General features: G+C 44.1%; 1 protein-coding gene across 6 annotated transcripts in view; it reads right to left on the reverse strand.

The window, feature by feature from the left end:
* Nucleotides 1-19,915, reverse strand: part of HHAT (hedgehog acyltransferase) — a 190,667-nt gene that overhangs the window by 140,797 nt on the left and 29,955 nt on the right. For all 6 annotated transcript variants that reach the window (XM_053383276.1, XM_053383273.1, XM_053383271.1 and 3 more), the window contains one exon: nucleotides 15,820-15,991. In XM_053383276.1, coding sequence (XP_053239251.1) covers nucleotides 15,820-15,991 — 172 coding nt within the window. The remainder of the gene's footprint in view (nucleotides 1-15,819; nucleotides 15,992-19,915) is intronic.

The raw sequence follows: 19,915 nt of genomic DNA on the forward strand, positions 1-19,915 counted from the left end.
CTCCTTGGATAAGTAGGATAGAAATGCAATAAATAAGTAAATAAATAAATAAGATAAGTGAGCTCCCATTGTGTTCACAAGCAACCTGCAGAAAAATGCATTCACTAGTCAAAGTGTGCACATATGAGTGGAAATTGTTACGAAAAAGGAGCAATGCAAAAGCCAGCCCCAGGTGGCTGGAATGGTAAACAGGAAACTGATGTTATTGGAATGTACCGTGGGAACAAGAGACAGTGTACTGAGCACCGGATGTTAGCTCAGAGTGACACATGACCCTGTACTGGAAGTACATGGGTGGGGTTTATTCTCTCTCTGCAGTTGGGAATCAGAGGGTACAGACGTGTTTTCTCTGTACTGCTGAAAGACAGGAATAAAGACATGTAAATATATTTCTGTCTGTCTCTTCCCCCCCCCCTGGGAATGGAGGAGGGGGAGGAGTGGTGTGTTCTTTTCACGTCTGAAAAGGATCGCCGAAGAGACCTCCCTTGATCTTGCCGGGAGTCGCAGACAGGAGGTCATAAGGATTCAAGCCGGGCACCTGGAGGGTGGCCAAATTCCTCTGGACTAAGCTGGTTCTGCTGGCTTGAAAGTCCGACATCTGGTAGCATGAGGTTACATCTGGTAGCAATTGCCGATGGATAAAAGATCCATGAGAATCTGCATGAGAGGTGAGAGGTCGATGAATCGTTGCCATCCTCTGCACCTAAGGAGATAAAGAAAGCGTCTGCCTGCAGCCAGAGAGCTGAACAGACAGCTGGACACCGAAAGGCAACGGAGCTAAAAAGGTAGGCTGCATTTTGGGCAAAAGAGAGTGAACACAGAAAGGATTATTCTCTGTTCACGAAAGAGCTGCATTTTAAGAAAAACAAGCTCTGAGGGCAAGCTTGCATACCAGGAATTCCTGTGGTGAGATAAGGATTCCCGTCTTGAGCAGGTTGCTAGGCAACGGCCGCACAGTACTTGTAAAGTTACTGAATGGCTCAAAAAGAGCCTGGGAAGTCGAATTGTTTTGATATCTGCGCAGCTGTGCAAAGGTTTTGAAAATAAGCCCAAAGGTTTGCCTGCCAGTGAAAGCAGTAAACAAGCCGAGAGACTTTTGGAGTTTACTGGCTTGAGAGAGAAAGTACAGACTTGAGTTCAGCATGGATTCCAAGAAGGCGGGAGGGTTGCCCTATCCCCCTCCCCTGACTAATGACAATTATTCATCTTGGTCTATAAAGATGAAGGCCCTGCTGCAGAATCAGAGGGTCTTTGACGTGATTGAGAACCCCATCCCAGCAGCACCAACCCGAGGTTGGGAGTCACAGAATCTGAAAGCCAGAACGGCTATAATTCTGTGTGTGTCAGATGACCAATTGGTGCATATTCAGGGTTTGGAATATGCACGGGAAATTTGGGAAATGCTGCGTAGAACACATCAGAGGGATGCTGGTTCTTCAGCGTTGCTGTATTTTGAGAAGCTGACCAATCTGAGGCTTGCGCCTGATGGAGATGTTCAAGCGCACCTGACGGAGATGAAATATCTGCGCCAGCAGATGGTGGAACGCAATTTCCGTCTGCAGGAGGAAGTGTTTTGCTTCATGATGATCAACAGCCTAAATCGGACTTACAAAACGGTTGCCAGTCAGCTTGGTTCCCTCCCGGCTCAAGATTTGACCGCGGAAAGGGTGTCTGCCGTCGTGTTGAATGAACATGACAGACTTGCTGCACTGGAAGAAAAGGACAGGGGGAGGGAGGAACGGAGTTCTAATTCCCCCGCAGATGAAGCTACTGGAGAGAAAGCTCTAGCTTTGAACGCTGTCCGATGTTACAATTGTGGACAGGCTGGGCATCTTCAGCGAAACTGCAAGAAGCCACGTCAGCCAAAAGGAGCGAAGGGCCGCTCAGCAAAGCCTGAGGCGTCAGGCAGAGGTCATACCAAGACTTTGGTGAAGCCTGGAAAGGCTTTGATGGCGAAAGGAACCACGCCAGATGTTGGGAACTCGTTTGTAATTGACACTGGATGTACTTTTCATATGTCCCCACACAGAGAACTCTTTTCAACGTTTAAGAAGCAAAGCTTCACTGTGACACAGGCCAACGGTCAGGAGCTGGAAGCGACCGGAAAAGGAACTGTCTATCTTAAGAGTCTGAACTTGACAATAAACAATGTTTACTTGGTTCCTGAATTGAAGTTTAATCTGCTGAGTGTTTCGCAGATTGCAAAGAAAGGACTGAGATTGTCCTACGATGCTGAGAGCTGCAAGATCTACAAAGATGGAGAGTTATATCTTTCGGCCAGAGAGAAAGATGGACTATATTTGTTGACTTTTGCACAAAGTGATTACATGGAATGTAATTCATCTGTGTCTAACCAAGTTTCTCTTGCAGGTGTGAGCAAGAAGGTGACCGGGGTCAACAGAGCATTTCAGCGGGTGTATGCTGATGTGATTGGTCCTCTAGAGCCATCTAGAGGCAATGCAAGATATAATAATAATAATAATAATAATAATAATAATAATAATAATAATATCTTTATGTTAGGATATTTCCGTTCCACCTTAAAAGGGAGCAGGATGTTTGTATAACAGCCTGCGTAAGTTCCTGTCTCACAGGATGTTTATGTTGTAAGTTCCTTTCGTTTCTGCTGTTTTGCCTGAGCAGTCGGAGCAGACGGTCATGCTTTTCTTTGTTCTGACCAACGCCTAATAAACTGTAAATATGCATGTTCTGCTCTCATGCTGTGCAACTTCTGTTGTGTGAATTCTGCTGATAGAGTGTGCACAAGTCCAAGAATGTGGCTATCTTTTCTTGAGGCTTCGTGTCGCTATAATTGCTAGATACTGCGTGACTAAGGGAGGTCGATGGATCGTCCGGCACCGAGCTTGGGGCTCAGATGGACTTTATCTCCCTGGCAGTATCCCAACAACAGGTTTCGGGCCCAGATTCACGGCACTTGCAGAAGAGTAAGACAGCGACAGACTGCTGAAAGGTATGTTGGAAAAGCGAAAGCAGAGGCTTTTCTGTTTGCCGCGGAAGAAGTCTTTGATGTCCGGCAAAACTAATTGGCCTGGGAGCCGAGCCAGAGGCATCGTGATTTATGAGCTGCCGAGATAAGAAGTCTTTGGACGCATAAAGGCTCACGGCTAAAGTAAAAAGCTGGAATGGAGTTTTTCCAAGCTTCAGAAGCTGCTGAGTGCCCAAAATTAAATCGGGACAATTATCAGACCTGGGCAAAATGGTGTGAGAGTTTGCTGCGTCAGTTTGGAGTCTGGCATACTGTATTTGAGGCCACTCCAGTTCCTCGGACAGAGAAATGGCAGGGCCAGGATTCGAAGGCCATGGATATTATTGTCTTATCCGTCTCTCTGGAGGAAATAAAGACGCTTGCTGGAAATCTCACGGCACGTGACATGTGGGATGCTTTGAAAAAGGCCCACCAGCCAATAATCCCAGCCCAGTGTTTGAATGCATCGGAGGTCCTGGCTGTTTCCCAGAATGCTAGTGAATGCAGGGATGCTAAGGGCACCGGTTGCAAGCTGCAGGGGGAGAAGACTGCCACGTCATCCCAGGCAGCATTCCAGCCTCCAGGGGGAGCCAAGGAGTCGGCGGCTGAGAGCTCTGTTTCTCGTGAGAACCAAGGTCAGAGCCTTTGCAGAGGCCGGAAGACCAGATGTAAACAGAGCAAGATGCTTGCAGGTGGCCAGGAGCGGGGGGGCAAGTTGCAAAAGCCCACGCCAGTGGAAAACAAGGCTATGTTTGCTGGCACAGCTCCACCAAAGGCTAAAGGCACGTCTGATGGCCAGGAGCAGGGGGGCAAGTTGCAAAAGCCCACGCCAGTGGAAAACAAGGCTATGGTTGCTGGCACAGCTCCACCAAAGGCTAAAGGCACGTCTGATGGCCAGGAGCAGGGGGGCAAGTTGCAAAAGCCCTCGCCAGTGGAAAACAAGGCTATGTTTGCTGGCACAGCTTCACCAAAGGCTAAAGGCAAGCTGCAAAAGCCCACGCCGGTGGGAAACAAGGCCAAGGCCAGGTTTGTTATTGACTCTGGGGCCACGAGCCATCTCACCAAAGACCGCCATCTGTTTATCTCCTTCACACCTCAAGATGGAGAGGTCCAGCTGGCTGATGGAAGGACTTTGCAAGCTACAGGAGTTGGAACTGTGAAACTTGCAAGTCTGAATACTACCATCAAAGATGTACTTTTTGTTCCAGGAGCTGCGGGCAATTTGATTAGTGTACCACAGCTGACTGGGCGTGGTTTTGAGGTTTCCTTCAAGAGGACTGTCTGTGTCATCAGAAAAGGCAAAGAGGACATTTTGCATGCAAAGTTGATGGATGGTTTGTTCTGTCTAACTTATGATGACAATGCTGTTATATCTAATGCTGATTCTTGTTGTGTTGCACAAACTAACAAGGTTCTTCATGCAGGATGCATTCACGATGCACATCGCAGATTTTGTCACCTCTCTTGGCAAGCGCTAGCCAAGATGCCTGAGTTGGTTGAAGGTTTGGACATCAAACCTTGCAAATTTCACATGAAATGTGTATCTTGTGCAGAGAACAAGGTGAAGGTTGCTCCAAAAGGCAAGGAGTCTAGCAGGCAGGCTTCCAAACCCTACCAGCTAGTTCATGCAGACCTGGTAGGTCCTCTAGCGCCCTCTTTGGGTAGAGCAAGGTACTTCATGGTTCTAATTGATTCTTTTTCCAGGTACATTCATGTGTTTATGCTCGAGCAGAAATCGCAAGCATTTCCTAGGTTCAAGGCATTCTGTGCTTGGTTGGAGAATGCTCATGGTAAACGTATTGGTTGTCTGTTTACTGATCGGGGCGGGGAGTTCACTTCTCAGCAGTTTGAAGCTTTCCTGACTGAGAAGGGAATCCAGCATGATTTGTCAACGCCTAGATCGCCATGGATGAATGGGCTTGCGGAGAGAGCAAATCAAACGTTGCTGCAAGGGATAAAAACCTTGTTGCATGATGCCAACCTCCCTGAGAAGTTTTGGGGGGAGGCTCTCTCGAATTTTGTTTACACTTTTAATCGCAGACTGTCATCACCTATTGGATGCACTCCCTATGAGAAAATGTTTGGTAAGCAACCTAATGTCAAACACATGAGAATCTTTGGTTCTGACATGTGGGTACACACCCCACAAAGCAACAAGCTTGGGAAGCGTGGGGCACATGGTTTGTTCATGGGGTACGAAAAAGGTGCATACAGGGTATGGATGACTAACTCTAAATCCATAAAGTTCACAAGGAGTGTTGAGTACAATCCTAAGTGGGGGAAAAATGTGGGAATTTTCCAGAGTTACCCAGAGGAGGATGAAGGTGATGTGAAGAAAGCAGATCATGCTGAGAAAGCTGAGGAAACTGAGGATGATGATGATGATGATGATGATGATGATGATGATCAGAGTTCGAATTCCAGTTCAGTGGGCGGCGCTGCTGCTGCTGTCAGTGACAGTGATGACACAGCAGACTACAAGAGCGCAAAGGCCTCAGTCAGACCATCTGATGAGTCTGACAATGAACTGGAAGAACCACTGTTCACCATTGGTCACTATTCTCCTAAGAAGGAGGAGATGAGTCCAGAAGACTTGCGTCTGGTTCGCAGGTCTGAAAGGGCGACCAAAGGCAAACCTCCAAAGAGATTTGCTGATGAGTTTGCTAAGATGGCAACTGCTGTTCTTAGTAGCTCAGAGAAGGTGTGGGAACCTTCAAGCTTCGAAGAGGTCCAGGAGTTAACCTCTAAAGATGCTGAGCCTTGGCTTAATGCCATGAAGGCTGAAGTTGATTCCTTAAACAGGAACCAGACTTGGGAACTGGTACCGGTAGTCCCAGGAATGAGACTGGTTGGCAGCAAATGGGTCTTCAAGGCCAAGACAGACCAGAATGGCAAGGTTGTCAGACACAAAGCCAGATTGGTTGCCAGAGGTTTTTCACAGGTACCAGGGCAGGATTACCACGAGACCTACTCACCCACGGTCAAATATGAGAGCATTCGGCTGATGCTCAAGATCGCTGCGGAGGAGAAACTGCATGTTTCCCATCATGACATTAATACAGCTTTTTTGTACGGGATTTTGGACGAGCAGCTGTACATGCTTCCACCTGATGGGATGCAGATACAGAAGGGAATGGTCTGTAAACTGCGGAAATCCTTATATGGTCTCAAGCAGAGTGCCAGGTGTTGGAACACAAAACTCACTGAAACGTTGCTTTCTCTAGGTTTTCACCAGGGCAAAGCTGATCCGTGTGTGTTTGTCAAGGAGGAGGGGCAAAACAAACTGTATTGTTTATGTTTTGTTGATGATCTTCTGATGTTTTGGAAGAATCAGGCTTTTTACCAAAGCACCCTAGCTCAGCTGAAGGAGCACTTTGACATGAAGGATCTTGGTGAGGTATCCAACTATCTTTCTCTGCAGGTGGAGAGGGACCAAGCAGGTAATTTTCTGATACACCAAACACAGAAAATTACTGATGTATTAACCAGGTTGAATTTGGTTGATGCAAACCCAGCAGACACACCGATGGTGACAGGTTACCAGGTAGATAGTACTGCTGAAGCGTTTTCTGACACAACGCTGTACAGATGCATTCTAGGCAAGTTAAATTTCATTGCTAGATATTCAAGACCTGACATTGCTGTAAGCACTAACCTGCTTAGCAGACATGCAAACAATCCTACTGTTCAGGATTGGAAAGCTCTGAAGCGCATAGCCCGGTATTTGAAAGGGACTATGCACTACAGGCTGAGGTTCACCAGTCAGAAGACTGGAGGTCTTGAAATCTTTGCAGATGCAAGTTTTGGAAGTGACACCACGGATGGTACAAGCACTTCTGGAGTATGCTACATGTACAACCACTGCCTGTTTGACTGGTTGTGCAAAAAGCAGACAACAGTTAGCCTAAGTTCCTGTGAAGCAGAGCTCAATGCTCTGTCATTTTCACTCATGGATTGTGAATGGTTGATGCAACTGTTTAAGGACATTGGGGTTTCTGTGAAATGTCCTATACAAGTGTATCAAGACAATAGATCTTGTTTGGCTTTGCTGAACTCGGAGAGTTGCAAGCAAAGAACCAAGTACTTGCAGATTAAGCTACATCGTGCAAGAGAGTGTATTCAGAAAGGACTCATTCAGGTGTCCTACATGCCAGGAAATGAAATTCCTGCTGATCTGTTGTCTAAGGTTGTTAACAGAGAACAACTGAAGGTTTACGCACAAAGGTTGCAATTGGGTTGAACCACAGGTACTACAGGTTACACGGAAAGGGGGAGGATGTTAGGATATTTCCGTTCCACCTTAAAAGGGAGCAGGATGTTTGTATAACAGCCTGCGTAAGTTCCTGTCTCACAGGATGTTTATGTTGTAAGTTCCTTTCGTTTCTGCTGTTTTGCCTGAGCAGTCGGAGCAGACGGTCATGCTTTTCTTTGTTCTGACCAACGCCTAATAAACTGTAAATATGCATGTTCTGCTCTCATGCTGTGCAACTTCTGTTGTGTGAATTCTGCTGATAGAGTGTGCACAAGTCCAAGAATGTGGCTATCTTTTCTTGAGGCTTCGTGTCGCTATAATTGCTAGATACTGCGTGACTAAGGGAGGTCGATGGATCGTCCGGCACCGAGCTTGGGGCTCAGATGGACTTTATCTCCCTGGCAGTATCCCAACACTTTATTGTCATTGCCCCCTCTCAGGGACAACGAAATTACTCGACTGCTCCATAAAAACACTAATTAAAACAATACAGTATAGTACAGCAAGGAAGATTAGATGACTTTCAAAGTCCAGGCTTCCCATTCAGGGCTGAGATCGCTCTGGAGAAGAAGCTGTTCTTAAGACGGCTCGTTCTTGTCTTCATCGTCCTGTATCTCCGTCCCGACGGCAGGAGCTCGAAGAGACAGTGACCAGGATGCGATGGATCTTTTACTATGTCCAGTGCCTTCCTATGGCACCTTGTGGCATAAATCTGCTCTAAGGTGGAGAGTGGGCAGCCAACAATGCTCTCTGCTGCCTTAACAACTCTGCACAACCCCATTATCTTGTGTGTGTGGATCATTTCTCTAACTATGTGTGGGTTTATGTGTTGAGAAAGCCACAGGAAGCCTTAGAAAGGTTTCAGGAGTTTTGTGACAAGGTTAAGAGTATGCATGATGCTAACATTGATTGTCTATTCACAGATGAGAAGCAGATTTTTCTTTTACAGGATTTCCAGAGGTTCCTGCAGAAGAAGGGGATAAGACACAAGATTGCTGTTTCAGCGGAAGCGTGGAACAGGGGTGTCTGTGTACGGGTGAACAGAGAATTGCAAAAGGGGATGGAAGCGCAATTGCTTAGTTCACATCTGCCACATGAGTACTGGGCCGAGTCTCTAATGTCGTTCTGTTATACGAAGATGAGAAAGGTTTCAAAAGAGTTGGGAAGTTCTCCTTTAGAGAAACTGTTCCACAGAAAACCTTCTGTTGCCCATTTCAAGGTTTTTGGGTCTCATGTGAGAACAGAAGCTCCAGGTGGAGTAAAGAATGCCAGAGGCATTTTTGTGGGGTATGAAAAGGGTCTCTACAGAGTAATTTTGTCTGAATCTGGTCAGGTGATTCTCACAAAATTTCTAGAGAGTGCTCCTGAACAGGAGAGACTGATAGTACACACATTTCCCACTGAGGACGATTCAGATGATGATGATTTTACTGATTACAGTGGTGCTGAGAGTGATGACACTGATAGCTCGGAGAGCTCAGTTGTCACAGTCATTGAGAGGAAGTCTCACACAATGGATAGGCCTTCACAGGTGAAGGATGAACCACTGTTTACCATTGGAACTGGTTCTCCAAAGAGTCCTGAGACTGGACCAGTGAGCAGAGAGGATCAGCACCTCATACGTAGGTCTGAGAGAGTTACAAAGGGTCAACCACCCAAGAGGTACTCAAAAGAGTTTGCTAACTTAGCTGTTGCATGTGTTGCTGTTGTAAACAACCAAGGACAGGTTGGAGCTGTGTCTAAGTCAGAGACAAAGACACAACAGAGAGTTGCTAGCCAAGGTAATGCAGGAGCACTCATTCCTTGGAAACCAGACAACCAGAGAGGTACACTGGGGAAACCAGTGGCGGGGAGTTCCAAGGGTGGAACTGAAACAACAGGGGAGTGTTATGTGTATAACAACTGTTTGTTTTCTTCTCTGGATCATGCTTTGCTTGCTGCAACACACATTGATTCTTTTGGGGGAGGATGTTACGAAAAAGGAGCAATGCAAAAGCCAGCCCCAGGTGGCTGGAATGGTAAACAGGAAACTGATGTTATTGGAATGTACCGTGGGAACAAGAGACAGTGTACTGAGCACCGGATGTTAGCTCAGAGTGACACATGACCCTGTACTGGAAGTACATGGGTGGGGTTTATTCTCTCTCTGCAGTTGGGAATCAGAGGGTACAGACGTGTTTTCTCTGTACTGCTGAAAGACAGGAATAAAGACATGTAAATATATTTCTGTCTGTCTCTTCCCCCCCCCCCTGGGAATGGAGGAGGGGGAGGAGTGGTGTGTTCTTTTCACGTCTGAAAAGGATCGCCGAAGAGACCTCCCTTGATCTTGCCGGGAGTCGCAGACAGGAGGTCATAAGGATTCAAGCCGGGCACCTGGAGGGTGGCCAAATTCCTCTGGACTAAGCTGGTTCTGCTGGCTTGAAAGTCCGACAGAAATATCATACAAAAATACACTGTATTAAGGGAATTTGCTTGCAGGAATGTGTGAGGAAAATTTTGCACTAAAACGATGACAGATTTTCATGAGGAAGAATGAATTTGCATGATTATTTGTTTATTAATAAAATCTATACACACACACACTCCTCACAAAAGACCACAGGGTAGCAATGTAAAAAGTGTCAAGCTGAACTTAAGCCTGAAAAAATGAGTAACTGAGAAAAACTGGAATCGACTGATTCACCCCCTCCCTAGTTTATAGTGCTGTAAGCCTCTTTGTCATGTATCTTCTTTTGAAAAGTGGGTATAGACTTGAGATTTTATGACTGAGTTTTCCTTATCACTATGGGTTGCTCTTCCAAATCCAACCTTGAAAGAAAAAAGGAAGGAGTAATTTTTGCTGTGTGTCTTTCAAAGCTAATTTTCTCCTTTCAAAAAACACATACTGGAAGCTCCTTCAAATTTCCCTCAAATGCAGGAGGAGAGAGGGAAACACATTTTGATAAACAATGAAAAGCAAAGTTGTTTAAAAGTAAGTAAATTATCTTTAAATCATGGGTCAGTGTTTGGGGTGGGCTCCAATGTTTCCTTTTGCGATTACCTCACAAAAGAAGATGGAAGGCACCAAGCCCTATTCGCGGTAGAAGAATCTAGAAATTGCATGGAAAAATATATCAAGCCCAACACGCTTCAGGCTAGAGCCCTTTTTCAAGGGGGAAACTAAATGCAAGTACATAAAAAAAACCAACCCCAGTTTACAGTGCCTAATTGTCTGAAAGTCAGGGAAAGTTTTCTGCCCACAGCATCCCAGGAGGATGTTGCCAGATCCAACTATTAAAGGCAGAATGGGTTATGAGGTTTTTGAATCCCTGAACATATATCCTACATAATAAACCACCAATCTGAATCGGCTTCAAAGAGTGAGGAAAGTCTTGAAAAAAGTATCATCAAGATATGCAATTTTCTTTCCTACTGCCTCTGCAGTGCTAGTACTCCTTCGCATCATGACAAATGCACCCTCAGCAACCTTCCACTTATTTAGAGGATACAGACTAGACAAAAGATGAGAAACATAGCTTGTAGCAGCATTCTTTATATGGATCTTCAGGCTTGAAATCTGTTGCATCAGAAACAGAATGCAACATAGCTAAAGACAGTTTATTGATGCCTCCCCTTGATCTATCCTCTGGGCTTCAGCTGCTTAGTATTGATATTATTACATCTTTGTAATAATGGGCATTCCGGATATCCTTTGAACGCTTCGTGGAAATTTAATCTGGTTGTAGTGGAATTTGGCATAGAAAAAACAACAACACTTTTTGTAGTTATTTCAGGAAAACAACTTTGTTCACAAACCCATTCCTGAATTGAGTCCAAGGATGAGAGTTGTCTGCCAGTAATGAGCAGCTTAAACCAAGAGCACAGAAAACACTGCAGTTTTTTCTCTCCAGTCAAGATAATCTCAAAAGGCTTGAGAAAAACAAGCACCAAGCCGTGGACTATTCAACAGTTAGTTGTTACAGACTTTAAAATGCTCTGCATGGATAGCTACTTTTCACCTGCTGGAGGGCTTTCTTAATATATATATATATATATATATATATATATATATATATATATATATATTCCTATTAATACTTTTTATGAAATCCTCACTTGTCCCTTGTTTGGGGAGGAACATCTCATTAAGCACCCTAAATTATATTTTGTATTGTCTGTTTTCAAATGCAAGATGCCAAATATTTCGCTTCCTCCTCCTTATCTTGTAGAATAATAATACCACACCAAAAAGCCCCAAACAGCAGCGAAACAGATTCCTTTGTTGACTTTCCATTAGTATGTAGATGAATGCACAGACACTAATATGTTCAAAAACTAAACACTGGAAGCTTTAAACCTGAACTCACCCAATTCTCACTTTATCTTCTGGATTATTAGACAACAAATGAAAAGACACCAGCTACAGATAGTATTCTTAGACACAGTCAGAATCAAGCTCCACTTTTAATTTGACAATAATAAATTAAACAGCAATAAAATTTAGCAATTATAGAGCACATGACAGTGTGCAAAGCAGTTCACATACATCAGCTCAATTATTCCTTAACACAATGCTGTGTGCCCGCCCCTGTATTATTAAACACTATGCTGAAAAGGCTGAGGACCACACAAGATGGAATGTAAAATGAGTCTTTTAATGTTATGTGAAGGTATTTTAAAATGCAAATAGCATCAACTGGGCATGTTCATCAATATCAGGATTGCAGCAGGCAGAGTGGCCTATCCTGAATAATCACAATGGCTTCCAGGAGTCCTGTAAATTGAAGGGATTTAACGCATTGCTTCTGTGGTCCTGAGGAAACTTCCACCTCTGAAGGTGCTCCCTGCATTAAAAGGAGACCCATCAGCGGTGCAAATGAAAATAACAGATCAGAGGAAGTACCTTCCTCAAGACCACAGCACAGAAAGAAAGGGTTAAGTTTCCCCTTCCCTCCAGTTCCAATCCCAATAGTAATCACACACCCTTGATTGATGCCATTTGCATTTTTAAAATATTAGGATGACCCTCGGGATCACTTCCAATTCTAAGATTCTATGAAACTGATGAACACACAGGCTTCACATGAAAAATAGATACTGCTCTCACCACAAAGAAACCCTCTAGATTCCACGTGGTTGCTTTCAATTTATTATCTTTTGAAGAAGAAAAAAGGACCCCTGAACAATTAAGTCCAGTCAAAGGCAACTATGGGGTTGTGGCGCTCAGACAGCTTTCCAGGTCATGTGGCCAGCATGACTAAACTACATCTGGCGCAATGGGACACCGTGACGAGTGCACAGAAACGCTGTTTACCTTCCCGTCACAGCACTGCTGTGCTTTCAAACTGCTAGGTTGGCAGGAGCTGGGGCACAGCAATGGGGGCTCACCCCGTGATGTGGATTTGAACAGCCGACTTTCCAATCAGCAAGACCAAGAGGCTCAGTGGTTTAGACCACAGTGCCACCAACTCCCATCTCGTAAAAGACCTAGTTTTAACATATGCAGTTTCAGTCCTCCAAAAATAACAGATTAAGCAGAGGTCTGAACCATTTCAAAAGTATACAACCCTCCTTAATCCTCAATTGCCTCACAGATTGGGGTTTTTTTATATTTATTTTTGTGTTTTCTTACTAATGATGTTATCTATCTCCACTGCCTTCAGGTTTACATTGCTAATTGGCCATTGCTTCTTTTCATACTAGATGAGGCTGAGTAGTCTCCCGCTTCATCCTGCCTAAAGAAGGTTCCATACATTTCAAACCTTCCCAGAATCCAGGGGCACCAACTATAGGGGGCAGAAGGGGCTTCAGCCTCCTCAATATTTATGGGCAGGGGGCCAAGCCCCCACAATATTGAGGGGGCCACCATTCCCCACCACCAACAGGTGGGGCAGGAGGCATGGAGGACGATTTTCACCCTCTGCACCCCCCACTGCCGATGGGCGAGTGCTGGCCTGCCGGGTGAGGAGGGACAGGTCACATGACGCCAGGCCCCCTCAATGTGGGGGGCAAGTTGGCACCCCTGCCAGAATCTCAGTAAGAATCACATTTAGCGTTAGGGACCCCCTGAGCTAGAACCAGGGATCACTGACTCTGTGTACAGGTGCAAGTCCTCATGATCAACTGAACGTCGGCATGGACAAAATATGGGTCACCTGACATCTTTGTGACATCAGGTTATTGACAAGTGGGTGGCTCTGCCCAAATGTCAAACTTTGCCCATGGGGATGAGATGATGAGGAAGGAAAGGATCCAGCCCAGCAGCTAGAACCAGTTTCTCACACCTGGTCTATATAAAGAGCTTTGTGTAAGTTGGGTATGACCAACAACAGCATTCCTTGTTCTGTTCTGTTATTTGCAGTTTGAGGCTCAGGGAAAGCCTGGGCAGAAAGGTAAGCATTCACAGTTGTGCATTTCTACCACATTTAATTAACATTAGACTTGTTTTAGAATGCCCTACTTTCCCTTACCCTTTCTTTCTTTCTTTCTTTCTTTCTTTCTTTCTTTCTAAGCGCCAGAAACAAACAAAAAAGCAAGCTCAAGCTTACATTATCAAATGATCACCTGACTGATCACCTGATTCACCATCAATTTCAAAAATCCACCATATGACCATGCATCTCATTTCCAATCACCTGGTCAAGATTAACTTGCGGTTATTGAGATCTGAGACCGATTGCATTAAACGAACTTGGCGGCAATCGATTTCACAACGCTGCTTGTTCCACGTCATATCAATTTCTTCTTTATTGTATTGAGCCCAGATGTGTGGAACTCACAAGAGAACGGGTTCCCTATATTTGGTCTCTTAATTTACCAGTAAAAGGATAAGGCTGAGGAATATGTTCCATCAGTTATTAATTTTCTGTCATTTAAACATGAAATGTGCCAGCAACTAGACCTTATTTCGCTTACTGAATGGTATCCTTATTTGAACATTAATCATCAGTTCGGAATTTCCATGAACTACTAATAAAGCTGTAGAGAAAAACATGTCTCTTTGTGTGGGCGACATTCTAGGACTTGTTATTCCTGCCTGAGGTGCAAGATGAACTGGAGCTTCCTCGGCTTATGTATGTCACAGTGTTGGTAGAGTTGCCAGCAAAACCCTCCAAACCAGCAAATTCTCTCCTTTCGGGTATTTTCAAAAGGATTAAAACTGCCCAAATAGCGTAAAGAGCTATTTCAAAAAACACAGCGTCCCCATGCCATTTGTGACTGTTTCGCCTGCCAGCACCCAAGACCATGGGTCAGGCTGGCCAAAATGGATATAACACACTGGCAGGGGGAGAGCAGGTTTGGGCCAAAGTTATTATCAAATGGCTGTAAGCCACAGTTCCATGCTGCTCCAATCTGCACATGGCGCAATAAAAGGCCAGCTTTTCCCCAGGACTGAAGATAATAAGGTAGCCCCGCGCACCAAGAAAGCTCCATGGGCCTACAACAGCCTCAAATCATTCATTTATTATTATTTAAGTCATCGTTTCCCACCCAAATATCTTGAAGCAGAATGAAATTCAACACTAAAATGTTAATATGACATATATATGTGTGTGTGAGGGCAGCCAATAGATCTCAAGCCATTGGTGAATTATGGACAGATTGAGCGAATGAGACCAACAGTGGGTCTAATGGTGAAGAGGGCAGGTTCTGCATGTGCTGTAGAAGGAAGTGAGGGGCAGATGGGGCTTGTCAACCAGGGAAGGTAGCCCATCTAGGAGAAGGGAAACTCTGATCCTAAGACGGTTGGATGGTGCCTTCTATGCCTCCTTCCAGCAGGTCTTGCAGCCAAGCTGGTGCCAAACATATTGCTCTGCTAATAATAATAATAATAATAATAATAATAATAATAATAATAATAATAATTTATTTATACCCCGCCCATCTGGCTGGGCTTCCCCAGCCACTCTGGGCGGCTTCCAAAAAATATTAAAATACTGTAATACATCCAACATTAAAAGCTTCCCTAAACAGGGCTGCCTTCAGATGTCTTCTAGAAGTCTGGTAGTTGTTGTTCTCTTTGACATCTGGTAGGATGGTGTTCCCTTTGGACCACATCTGCAAGGCTGAGAGGGAGGCTTTATCATCTGGGTGGGAAGCCCAAGACCTCCCTACACACTGACCAGGCTTGGGCCCTGGGAGGTCACTTCAGTGCTGCAGCAGTTTGGCATCACCCTTGGAGGCACAACCCCATGTTTCTTGAGACAGATGGATGCCGTCAACAACTGTGTGTGTGCGTGTGTGTGTGTGTCTACATGTATGTATGATATGTATTAAAATATACATAAAACCTAAATAAATTCAGCAACAACCAATGAACATTGTCACAATATCTAAAATGGGCTAATAACCAAGCTAGGGAAAGCCTGAGCAAACAGGTTTTGTTTTTAACAGCCTTTGGAAGCACCCGTACATTAAAAACAAAACAAGAGTCCTGCTGGATCAGGCCAAAGGACATTTGCTGAACCTTTGCTGCTTACAGGCTGCCTGTAGGCATCTGGTTGGCCAGCAGCAACCTTAAACAGATGCACTTCTCTTAGGAGGAACAATACACTGCAGATCTCACTGGTTTACTGCATAAAACCAATAGACAGGCACTAACCTAAGGTCCAGTAGGTCACTGCTTCCAGATGAGAAGGACTGCTGCAGATGGCATGTATATACATAAAGTGAATCATCGACTCTGCCAGCCACCACCAAAGCAAAATACGAACGGAGCCCCTGATGAAAACCCAGAGGCTGAACTTCAAACTGCAGGTTTCTTGTTTATTCATCTGTATTAGAAACAATAACGACAACGATGATGATGATGATGATAATGAATGGTGATGATAACAATACTGTATAGAAAAGATGGGACACTTAGGCTGCAATCCTATATACACACTTACCCGGGAGTGAGTCCTACTGAACTCAGTGGGACTTACAGTGGTACCTCAGGTTAAGAACTTAATTCGTTCTGGAGGTCCATTCTTAACCTGAAACTGTTCTTAACCTGAGGTACCACTTTAGCTAATGGGGCCTCCCACTGCCGCCGCGCGATTTCTGTTCTCATCCTGAAGCAAAGTTCTTAACCTGAGGTACTATTTCTGGGTTAGTGGAGTGTGTAACCTGAAGCGTCTGTAACCTGAGGTACCACTGTACTTCTGAGCAGACATGCAAAGGATTGCCCTGTTAATTATGACAAGCAGTCTCATTTTAAAATATTTTTAAATATTTTAAATAGTAAAGTACTGAATGTATTCGGTTAGCCAGTGCTCATGGAGTCTTGTACAGTAGTCTGTTTGGCTGACAAATTTTATTACAGTGGTACCTCGGTTCTCGAATTTAATCCATTCCAGGAGTCCATTCGACTCCCAAAATGGTTTGAAAACCAAGGTGTGGCTTCTGATGGAGTGCAGGAGCTTCCTGCACTCTATCGGAAGCCACGGAAACCGCATTGGACGTTCGGCTTCCGAAAAACATTCACAAACCGGAACACTCACTTCCAGATTTGCAGCATTCGGGAGCCGATTTGTTCGGGAGCCAAGCTGTTTGACTACCAAGGTACCACTGTATATGTATTTGAAGTGTAATATTAAGGCCATTATTGAAGTGTGGAGTAATTGAAACCTGAGATGTGTGGATAGCACTTCTGTAAATAAATGGGCACAAAGACCAGACTTTCCCAACCTGGTGCCCTTTTGATGCTTTGAACTACAACTTCCATCAGCCCCTGCTGTAGTATAAAGTACCTGGAGAACACCAGGTTGGGTGTAGACCAAACGTGGGGAACCTAGATGTTTCAAACTACAACTCCCAGCAGCCCCACCAAGCATGGCCAATGATTGGAAGTGTAGTTCAGCAACAACTGGAAGGTTAAAGGTTCCCCACACCTGATATAAATCATGGTGTGTGATGGGGGACTCACACATGGCGTTTTGCTGTTTATGACACACTGTGGGCTCTACTTCTTGTAACCAATTTCCAAACAGAAGAAGCAGGAATCCATCACATTTGAAGTGCTTCTGACATGCTCCTGATCCTAAAACATAAATACTTCAAAGTAAACCAATTTCAACTAAATTTTCTTATGGACAGAAGCCATCCTTACCAGCCCTTTCTTGTGTGAAGTCTTCTGCAGGAATGCAGTTTTTAAAGTCTCTTTTCCAGTGCTTTTTTCTAGAAAACGAGGTGCCAGAACTCACTACGAATGCATCCTTTGTTCTCTTATAATGGCAATGGTGCCCAACGGAGAGACGCTGGAACTGATTTCCTGTAAGTTCCGACTGAAAAGAAGCCCTGCCCTTTCCTGATCTTGCACACCAGGTTTCCTCAGAGAATCCAATCATATATCGAAGGAGGACCAACCAAGATATTTGTCTAACATTATCAAATCCCCACTTTAAACTCTCAATGTTTTTTTTGTAAGTGCCTCATTGACTCACACTAACTCTGGATCACGTACGTCAACCAACGCACTTGTTCTGTTAGCGAAAGGATTTCTGTTTCCACACCTTGTGCCCTGCTCCACAGAGTTGGGGGAAGCCCTGGATCAGCTTCAGGGGGGATATGGGGAGAGGAGAAGTTCTCTGGCATGGCACAAAGTCATCGCACTGATTGAATGAGTGTGCTCTCTTTACATTGTCAGATTTTCTAGCATTTTGTTCATTAAGTCTATCAGGATTCCCACGCTTCAAACTTTATGACGATCTTTGTTGGGTAGTTATGAGTCTGGTTGCGTGGATATGACTTTATTAAAAAAAAAAAACCTGACCAAATTTTTATTCCTTAGTAAATTACTAACACATAACAAAAGCTTAAAAAATTTAGGCTTTCATCCCCCTTCACTTTTATCCATCTCGCTAATGTCTGCTCACATTATGCAGAGCTGACTCATTTCTCTGAGCATCATGCTTAATCATTCTGCAAAGTTCCCTTCAACCCTTAATGGCCGGTAGAATTCATCCCCCCACCCCCAAAAGGCATGTGGGATTAGAATAGTCTCAACATCTAGTCTTTATCACCTGTTGGGATAATTGTTTCTGAAAAAGCATTTTGTTCCCTGACCTCTCAGGAAAGAGATTCTGAATGAATAAAGGCAATTAACCGAAGAGAAATGTGCTTATTTCCCTTTACACCCAGGATTTCAAGCAGGAATAATTAAAATGTTGTTTTGAAATATTAAATTTGGAAAAAGTTGCCTTTATAGGAAGATATTCAGGCAACCCAATAAAGCAGGAAAATGATTCATTCAGAAGTATACTCATGTGTTAACTCATTTTTTGTTCAATGTGTGAATACCACTTTCTATATTATTATTATTATTATTATTATTATTATTATTATTATTATTATTATTTAGCACGCCCTCAGTTAACACTGGCCAGCTTACACAAAATATTTTTAAAACACAGTAATAATTAACACCCCCCCCAAAAAAAAAACCCACCTTCCTTGCATAGAGGCAGCATAAAATAATTTTCAGCCCAGATGTAGGACATAGTTAGAACACCTGGATTAACGAAAAAATGCATTTGAAAGGCCTTAATTTGTTTTAACTGATTTTAACAGTGTATTTTTAAATCTACGCTGGGACCTCATGGTGAGGAGCAGGTACGTAATCTAATTACAATGACTAATAACAGAAAAGGAACAGAAAGGGAGCTTCTTTGGGGAGGCTATTTCCCACGACACAATGAACTATGTATTTTTGCACTCAAGACAATTTTGTCCTCCACAACAAACTCATTTGATGAGCCCTGATGTGAAGATAGCCAGACCCTACTTAGAGAGCATACACTTAATGGGGGTGGCCCACTTTCAAACTACGGTAGGCCAGAAGGTCAAAAACAAGAACCTCAGGCTGGACACCTTTCTCTTTCTTGCCCCCCATCCCTGACTTCTGGATGTTATATTCTCTTTTCAGAACTTTGTTGCTGAGAATGGCTTCTCAGGGGTTTGACAGACTGCAAAATGCTTCTCATAGGGATGCTTTCTCCTCAACTATGAGACCTAACCTTTAATGCAGCGTGCTCTCTCGCTCTCTCTTCACAGATTCATGGAAGGTACATACTCTTTTAAGGAAGCATTACATGCAGAACAGAAATATAAAACATAAATGGAGTTGCCAGAATAGTTCAGAAGCACCTAACTGATATACATCTACACAGTGGATTTAGCCCAGGCATAGGCAAGCTCGACCCTCCAGATGTTTTGGGACTACAACTCCCATCATCCCTTACCACTGGTCCTGTTAGCTAAGGGTGATGGGAATTGTAGTCCCAAAACATCTGGAGGGCCGAGCTTGCCTATGAATGATTCAGCCTAAATCTCAAATCATCTGAAATTCCGCTATTCATCTCAAAGTTTCCAAGATCTTTCAGGTTTCCTGGTTTTCTTTCTTTCCTTTGGGAAAAAAATCCAAAATGTCCCTCATCCAAAGATATCAGGAGTGGGAACAATAATGAAAAGCCATAAAAGCAAAATGTAGCCCACCATAAAAGTATAAAAACCGAAAGACAAGGTAAAATCAAACCAATGCAGCTCTTTTAAAATGCCTGAGCAAACAAGGAAGTCTTGCAGCACAATCCAAGCCCAGCATCTGTTGTTTGGATTCAACAGATTTTGGGCTCCCTCAGCTGAGCCAGGGATCAGCCATAGCTACTACAGCAGTGATGGCCAGACTTGGCCCTCCAGCTGTTTGGGGACTACAACTC

The sequence above is a fragment of the Podarcis raffonei genome, chromosome 3, assembly GCF_027172205.1.
Source record: "Podarcis raffonei isolate rPodRaf1 chromosome 3, rPodRaf1.pri, whole genome shotgun sequence".
In the NCBI taxonomy this organism is placed as follows: Eukaryota; Metazoa; Chordata; class Lepidosauria; order Squamata; family Lacertidae; genus Podarcis; species Podarcis raffonei.